This window comes from Cyprinodon variegatus, unplaced genomic scaffold (assembly GCF_000732505.1).
Source record: "Cyprinodon variegatus isolate N-32 unplaced genomic scaffold, C_variegatus-1.0 Scaffold966, whole genome shotgun sequence".
Classification (NCBI taxonomy): Eukaryota; Metazoa; Chordata; class Actinopteri; order Cyprinodontiformes; family Cyprinodontidae; genus Cyprinodon; species Cyprinodon variegatus.
The window spans coordinates 255,046-263,785 of record NW_015151419.1 but is presented as its reverse complement, the minus strand read 5'-3'; the positions used below and the strand labels follow the sequence as shown (position 1 = coordinate 263,785).

At 38.0% G+C, this 8,740-nt stretch overlaps 1 protein-coding gene across 1 annotated transcript in view; it reads left to right on the top strand.

Moving 5' to 3' along the window:
* Positions 1 to 2,754: 2,754 nt before the first annotated feature.
* rtel1 (regulator of telomere elongation helicase 1) overlaps positions 2,755 to 8,740 on the top strand; it is a 36,268-nt gene continuing 30,282 nt past the window's right edge. Inside the window, exons 1-4 of the mRNA XM_015398857.1 lie at positions 2,755 to 2,988; positions 4,566 to 4,764; positions 6,924 to 7,017; positions 8,314 to 8,395. Coding sequence (XP_015254343.1) covers positions 2,887 to 2,988; positions 4,566 to 4,764; positions 6,924 to 7,017; positions 8,314 to 8,395 — 477 coding nt within the window. The 5' untranslated portion in view covers positions 2,755 to 2,886. The remainder of the gene's footprint in view (positions 2,989 to 4,565; positions 4,765 to 6,923; positions 7,018 to 8,313; positions 8,396 to 8,740) is intronic.

The following is an 8,740-nucleotide window of genomic DNA, read 5'->3' as shown; positions in this document are numbered from 1 at the left end:
AAAGCAGGACGATTATTGTCCTAAATATCGGCACCTCATGATACAGGGACGGATTTAGGAAATGTGAGGCCCTAGGCAAAGACAGGCATGGAGCTCTCTGAAATGAGAAGACACGCATAAAACAGAAACATCTTTCAGATATAGAATTTTTTTTAATAGAATAGACATACATTATTTGTTCTACTTGTATTTCCTGTCCTCTTGCTGTTTTCCTCTCTATGTTTTCTTTTGTACCTTTTCCTTTTATATTGGCAACCTGCTCAGCTGACTTTTCATGCTGTCTCCAAAGGAATTAAAGATTTTCCAATTACTAAGCCCATTCTAACTTAGCTGATTGCTCTTTCCTGTGTTTCCAAAAAGGCAATAGCAAAAATAATTAACAGTCCCTCTTTTCACTGTAGACAAGCCATGATCTGGGAGACACACTTAATATTATAAGCATTCTGATGACCTTTTAACGAAGGGATTTTTATGAAAAACATAATTGATGTGCACAAATAAGTCATTGCTTATATATAGTCATAGGAATTTTATGTGGCCCCCAGGAACTTAGGGCCCTAGGGAACTGCCTAGTATTGACTAATGGTAAATCTGCCACTGTCATGATGCACCCCTGGGTTACTAGGCGTATTATACAACATTATTTGACACTTGTTACATGTTACTTTTCATTTTAAATAATATTTTTATACAAATACAAACTGTAACTAAACATGTAACAGAGTTTATCAGTTCCAGGCAGGAAGGTGAGCTAGCAGGATTAACAATCATGCTACTCTTTTCTCCAGAGGCTGTTCATATGGCTGAATTAATAAGTTCCTCGTAAAAACAAAAAAGAGATGTTCTCCAAAGCCTAAATTTGAAGTTGGAAAAGGAAAGCTATCAAGTCGGATTAAAAACATCAGGTAGATAAAGAGGGAAAGAAAGTGGATGAAAAACTAGATGGAATATAAATTAAATTGAAATGGATTGTAAAACAGATTGAAAGGTTTAACTTGGGTGAGAAGGCCAAATGTTTTTTTTATGTTTTATTTTATGTATTGGAAAAATTGAAACAAAGACAAAGCATACCAGGTGAAAGAAATTACATATTTGAAATGATCCCTTTTTTCACATATTTAATTCTTACATGGGCCTGTGGGAGGCTGTACAGTGAGGTCCTTTGCAGCACTGTTATCTTCAAATCCTGGCCTAATTTCCCTCTGCATGGAGTTTGCATTTTGATGAACTGACCATGTTGTACCCTGCCTCTAGTCAGGCACAGGACGCCCATGACCCTGATAGACAAGCAGCAGAAGATTTATGGAAGTCCTTTGGTTCCGATTTCCATGTATTTTATGTTTCTGTGTGTAACTGCTGTTGAATCATCATGGTTCCTGGTTTCTCTTCCTCGTCTCTCATCAGAGAAGATTATTTCCTCTCCTCTTAGTTTCCAGATATCTGGTCTCATGCTATTAGCATGACTTTGAATAATATGTTCATAATGTAGGGAATGATGCTGCACTTGTTCTTTGTGTATTTGGTTGTTGTTATTTCTTTATTAGGAGCCTGTTGTGACTTGACTTTTTTTTTTTTTGGGATTGGGCAGATTTTGAGGAATTTAAACATTGAAGTTATCTTGCTTCACTTGAAGGGAAGAATTTCAACATACTATGAAGCAGTGACAGACCTTCCTGTCACCAGACTGAGAAGACAAGCAGCATTGATGACAAACAGGATTCTTTAGGAAGGAAAATTAGCACTAACTAAAATCATGTTAACTCCCATTGAACTCATTCTCACCCCCTGCCTGAAAAGCTTGGTATCCCTGATCAAAGCAAAACTCAACCTTACTAACCACCAGGGAGGGACCACTGGTTACCCTGCTTCTCATCTGTAGGTCCATCTTTACTTCTCATTGCGAGATTCGTAGAACCAATCTAACTGTTAAAATGTCTGTGTGAACACCCCCTTCTGAGTTACAGCCATGAACACCTTCCATTCATCTTTTTTAGAAAACCTTTTCTTTGCCTCCTGTGTGTATTACGCATGTGGGTCACAGATATTCCTAAAATCATGACAATTTCACTGCAAAACATCAACAGCAACAAATTAAAACAATTTCAGTTGATAACATGCACAAACAACAACAAAGTTATTATATAGGAGACTGAGGAACAGACAGCTCTCGAAAAAAATCAATATATGAAAGGGGAATTAATGGGAAATTACATTTTTCCACCACTGTGTCGAGGATGGAACAATATCAATTATTTGTTTGGATTAGTTTTTAAAAAGTATTGAATTAAAATGCTAAACAGACATCTTAATTTAAATAAAACCAACACTCTTTAGAATCAAAAAGATTGGAGCAAATCAAATTCATAATAGTTAAACATAATGCAGGTAGATGTGACAAAAGATGACAAATGTAAAAAAAAAAAAATGTTTTACTATACAGACATAGATTAAAAATAGAAAATAAAAATTCTCTCTAAATTTAAGGTTCGAATTGAGACATAAATTATTACTGAGAAAAACAACATATAATATTTCTCCAGTTTTATTGCATAATCGCCTCAAAAACAGACTCGGTCGTTTAAAGAGGGTTTTTAGCTTCGTTCCAGTGAACACTTCATACCAGAAGATGGCGCCAAAGTCTCAAAACAAAACAGCTATTTGAAACCTACCATTAAACGCTATATCACCATGCACCAGTAGGTGGCGGTACTTTCCTATTGCTTTATTTACTAAACATCTACACACTGTAGAAGAAGAAAACTGAACATGGCGCGAAGCTAATGAAGTTTTTCCAGAAAAGGTTCTTTTAAATTTTGTCTGTTTTCTGAACAGAACAGCCATTAACGAGCCGGAAGTCAGTCAGTCTGAGAAAAAAGAGAGAGAGAGATGCCGTTACTAAAGCTGAGAGAAGTAAGCATCGATTTCCCCTTCACTCCCTATGAGTGTCAGAAGGAGTACATGAGCAAAGTGCTTCAGTGTCTTCAGGAGGTGAGTCTCAGTGGAAACATGAAGCAGAACTCAACAGCTACCGTTTAGCTTATTTTAGAAAGACAGTTTTAATCAGAACAGATACAGATCGGAACAGTTTCATAGGGATATAACTGATAAACTTCACTGCTGTAGTTGTTATTATTTTTGTTTCAGACACAAATGTACACTGGTATGAAAATTTAGATTTTTGAGGGAATACTGATTTCACAAACAATAAAGGTGAAAATTGGCCTATGAAAAACCCTGATAGATCTGTCTGTGGCTTTTGGACGATGATGGTGGTGGTTGTGGTGATGATGATGATGATGATGATGATGATGATGATGATGGACTGACTGCATTTAGGAAGCAAAGAATCAACTTGACCTCAGGTTGACCCTGGGACGTCAACAACCATCTGCACAACTTGATCTGTCTAATTAGTTAATATGTCTGTCTGTCTGTTGATTCCTGAATATATGGACTCAGATCCACTGATACCAGTTTTTTTTTAAGGCCGATGCCGATTATTTTGACTTCAATCTAACCATCCACTATATATGCTGCTGACTTTTGTTTGTTTCCTATTAGGGGGCACATTTTTGAAGCCATTCCTGCTTTTTATCCTTCGTTTACATGATAAAATTTTTAACAATTGTTACACAAGTCTCAGATACAAATAGAAAAACACTAATATCTGCCCAAAGCATTGTCTGGCCGATGCATTAGGTCTTTCTCTATATCAGGCGTGTTCAATTCAAACTTAAAGAGGTAAACTCCAACAATATGTCCATGATGCAGAGGTCAGGAACTCCAATATGTATATATCTTTTGTTTGATTTTTAGATTAATAATTGGATGGCCAATTTTTTACGACATTAAAGCAGATGAAACCAAAATGATTCCTCTTGAGGAGTTCTGGATAGAGAATATTGACAAAAGAAAACGTTTTTTTTTTTTTTTATCTTAAATGCCAAATATTTATACATTTGTATTTTTTTTTTTACAATTTTGATATAAATACTGCTTAGTGACCCCTGCTCTATATGGTGTATATATTTGTTTGTGGAATAGAGCTAGCCTTTTACTTCCTAGTTTGTCAACTGACTTAAATTAGATACAGAATTTAATTTCTTTATAGATTTTATTACCAAACCACCTTGAAAACAGAAGGTTTGTCTAAAGATGAGCCTTTTAAACACTGGATGTTTCAAAGTGTCTGATTATTGAGAACCCTCTGAACGGTCCATCAGCTAGCTTTATCTATGCTGGTGAAGATTCTCAGTCATCTGAGAATGTCATAGTCTCTCCAAAAAAGTTAAAAAACAATCCACTTTGTTTCAAAATTGGAAACAAAGTCCAGTGGATTGTTTTTAACAAGCTTTATCTAGCAATCAGATGTCAGCTTTCTAACTTGGATAAAGAATCCTGTGAGGTTCTGTATTTATATAGATTTCTACTGATTATTCCCCTTAACCTTAAAAAGTAAAATGATCCAAACTATCAACAATTTGTCTCTGTTCCACTAGGGGTTATCAGCAATGAAGACGATTGATGCTTTAATAAGCTTGTGTATCTGCGTTCTTTGTCCCCAGAGAAAGAATGGGGTTCTGGAGAGTCCTACAGGAACCGGTAAAACTCTGTGTCTGCTGTGTGCGACTCTGGCATGGAGGGAGCGCTTCAGGGACACCATCTCTGCTCGCAAGATAGCAGAGAGGCTGAAAGGGAAGGAGTTGTTCCCGGACACACCACTGGCTTCCTGGGGGACGTCTGCTACTGACGGAGACAACCCAAGTATGTCCCTTCGTTTCATAGGCCTATGAGCTTCCAGGGTACAAGAACACATGCAGTTCTGACAGCAGATACCAAGCTGATCCTCTGACCAGGTGTAAATGGAGTTTGCATGTTAAAGGGAGAAGGTCAGCAGGTGCAACAGTTGAGCATGTTGGCCTTCATCACCCTGGAAAAAATACATTAGTTTTCTTTTACTTGACGCGCTTAACGTCTCAACCACAGAAACAGAGCAGTAAATTGACAGAAAATAGGCGGCAGGCATAGAGGCTGAAGTACTGAGGTGTCGGTCTGCTCATCAAACGATATTTTAGTCATAAAGGGTGAAAAAAAAGGCTATTTCATAGATATTTTTCAGTAGAAACATACATGAATAAGTTGTCTTATCTAGCCCAATGAGAAGAAGCCAATCAGATGTCTGGGTTTCTATGGAGACGGTATTCCTTGATGGATGTTTGATTTGTTTAAATGAATCAATGCTGGATCATTAACTCATCTATGAAATCATATAATTATCAAATTTACTTCTTAATAAATTAAATATACATTTCTTTTAGCTTTATATAATTAGTTGAATATTCATTAAATATATACTGCATATATTTCTAGCTCTAATGAATTAATACCACCTTAAAATAAATATTTCATAATTATTTATTTATTGTATTGGGGCACTCTGCTCCTTCATACTAACAGAAATTTTTACACCCTTAAAGAAAAAATACGGTAAACCATTATCCTCGGATGCCTTGGTAGTATTTAAATATTTACAGCAACTCATTTTAATTCATCACACTTTGTTAGACGCATTTATTGATCTGTGGCATGACTCATCATGTTGATCACAAGAGAGAAGAGCAGGGAATATTTAAAGATATGCAGACTTTGAATCTGAATTTATGCTGTCTATTTGGGACAGGCATAGATCACACAACAGTTTGGATCTGATAAAGTAGATCTATGATTAAAGATTCATATAAAGTGGAATGACGTGTTTGAGAGAAATTCTGATGCCGTCTGGCTGCAGTTACCCTCGGTCACCATCACTGTCGTCGATTTCCCCTTTTTCTAAATATGTCTCCCCTTATGGATGGGTCAGATTTGGCATCAGGGACCCCTTATTGTCACAAGTGAGAATTTTTAAAAATCACAACCTTTGTTTGGGAGTCGGCATACACAGTTCTTCAGGCCGTGTATTTTTTACACAAGCTTTCTAAATGAGGCCCCTGATCATGGCTAGGGATGCACTGATCCACTTTTTTCACCTCCGATATGATACCAATATTTGAAGTTTAATGTCTGCCAATACCGATCCGATACCACAAACAGCAATAAAATGGTTTTATTGTGTGAAAAAAAAAAAAAAAAAGCTTTGATCATTTTTCTGTGCATATGATTTGACTTCCCTTTTCTTAAAAAAGATAGGAAACAACCCAAATATAAATGTTATGACACATTTATTTAACAACTATGCACAATCTTAAACCAAAATTTCTCTGTCTTGGTCGAAATGTTAAAAAAGTGTCTTTATCATTATTAAGTAACATCTCAGTGATTTATTTTGGCCTGTTACATCAAAAAATGTCACTTCTTTCCTTTGCTTCCAAAGAAGTTAGCTGCTTCCCGCTGCTTCCTTTTTGTTTGCAGAGTCAGTTAATCTCAGCAGGTTCCTTGTTATGAAACTTCTGGAGGTTTTTCATTAAGTTGGAGGTGTTATAGTTTGAAGTTTTAACACCGCCCCTCGGAACATTTCTCCCGCAAATATTGCATGTAGCCATCGGGCTAGTAGGCTGAGAGAGCGTGAAAAACCTCCACACCGCAGATCCTTTCCCTCGCTCCATCATAAACAATATGGCCGTGTTGTGTTGTTGCGCTGCCACATGACGGCAGAGCATAGCATAGAGTTAGAATAAATAGATCGGCCCCTATATCGTGTTGATTGTCACCGATACCGATCAATTTTTTTTTTCTTTATGTCTGGACCGATACCGATTAAAAATATCGGATCAGTGCATCCCTAGTCATGCTTATATTTTGGGCATCCCAGGTTGAGAAAGGGTCCTAACTTTCCCTGATATCATTCTATTTGAGTCCTTGGAGAGAGACAAAATCTTCATGCAACTATATTATCTGACTGTCCTTTTGTTCTTTTTGTCCTCCAGCCTACTATAATGACATTCCTAAGATCATATACGCCTCCAGGACACATTCCCAGCTCGCACAGGTTATCAACGAGTTAAAGAACACCTCCTACAGGTAAGAGGTCTGGAGCTTGATTTATGCATGAGGACGTCCCCTCAGAATCTCAGCACATGATCAACAGAGTGGCGAAAATCTCTTGGGAAGCAGTTACTGTACCTCTTTGACACAAAGAGGCTTTGAAAAGGTTGGAAAGGGTTATTTTTCTGCTTCCTCATGTCTTGTGCTGTACAGGGAAAGGGCCATAATATTAGGCACAAGTAGAAAAGCAGCAGACGTATCCGGCGTCTCATTTTCTGCACAACCGTTGAAGCATCAGGCATAAATGTAGCTTTATTTACAGGCTCTATGCCAGAGTAACACTGCTTTTTCATCAAGTCTTTTCCTTTTTAATGTATTGTTAAAGTAACTTTTCAGTTGACAGATTTCAGACGGCCGAGCGTTTGTTTTATCAAGTCGCTGCAATCGTTTATGCTAAAAAAAAAATTCTATTGCATTAAATATGCTATAAATTTGGAGGAAGCAATTAGATTATAAAAGTTTCTCCTTTATTAAAACAGAAGGTTTTACAGTAAAGATGCAACAGATCTTATGAATATAATTATCATTAGCGAGAAAGTGTGGTTGTGTTTTATGTATCAGGAGGGAAATAAGCAAAGGCCTGAGGAGAGCAGGAAGTTCTATCCAGCAGTCTGGGAAAGTTTGAGACATTTCTAACTCTAGAGAAAAGATGACATGATGGTCTATCATCCTACAGATAGAAAGAGTGTTCATCTGTAGAAACCTTGATAGACATTTCTCAGCTGTGCTCAGACTGGTGATTGGTTTATGCTTGATCCGTCCACGAGGTCCGTTTTGGGCTTCAATGCCCCTCTGTGCTGCGTCTGTGTGGACAGAATTTCCGCACCTAGGAAATTTGTAACTAGGCAGACAAATCTTTGCAGAAAAACATGGCGAACAAGAACAGCTCCTGCTTGCAAGGGTTCACAAAAGATCCTGCAATTTAGCCATTAAACACAGCAGCAAATCTCCAAAAGACAAAAAGACTTAGAGTGAGATAGTTTGATGGAAATAGATAATGGAGGGGAGATTTTAACTTCTTACAAGAACTGAACGTCACTCAAACCTTCAACATTTTACTGAAAGCATGAGTCAGTTTGAACTTTTTTGATTTTCCCGAAGCCTCGGCAGCAGATTATCTGTAGCCTGTTAGCTCGGCTACCTGGCTTCTACATTCCCTCAGTAACTTTGTTAGTGTACAGGACCGTTTCTTTTTTCACCAGTATTTTTCAGTATTTCAGGTGAAACTTGGTGAACTCCGGCATCAGAACCTGTATTTCTCTGTTGAATCAGGCCCAAGGTGTGTGTGCTGGGCTCAAGAGAGCAGCTGTGTATCAACCAGGAAGTGATGCGTCAGGAGAGCAACCACATCAAGGTGAGTTAGACTAATTGTTAGATGATCCAGTGACCTTTAATGCTGACCCTAATTCTACTACCTTCCTTTCCTCCTTCCCTCCCTCCTATCCTGCTACTTTCCTTTCCTTCCCTCCTATCCTGCTACCTTCCTTCCTCCATCCTATCCTGCTACCTTCCTTTCCTTCGTTCCTCCCTCCTATCCTGCTACGTTCCTTTCCTTCGTTCCTCCCTCCTATCCTGCTACCATCCTTTCCTTCCCTCCTATCCTGCTACCTTCCTTTCCTTCCCTCCTATCCTGCTACCTTCCTTCCTCCATCCTATCCTGCTACCTTCCTTTCCTTCGTTCCTCCCTCCTATCCTGCTA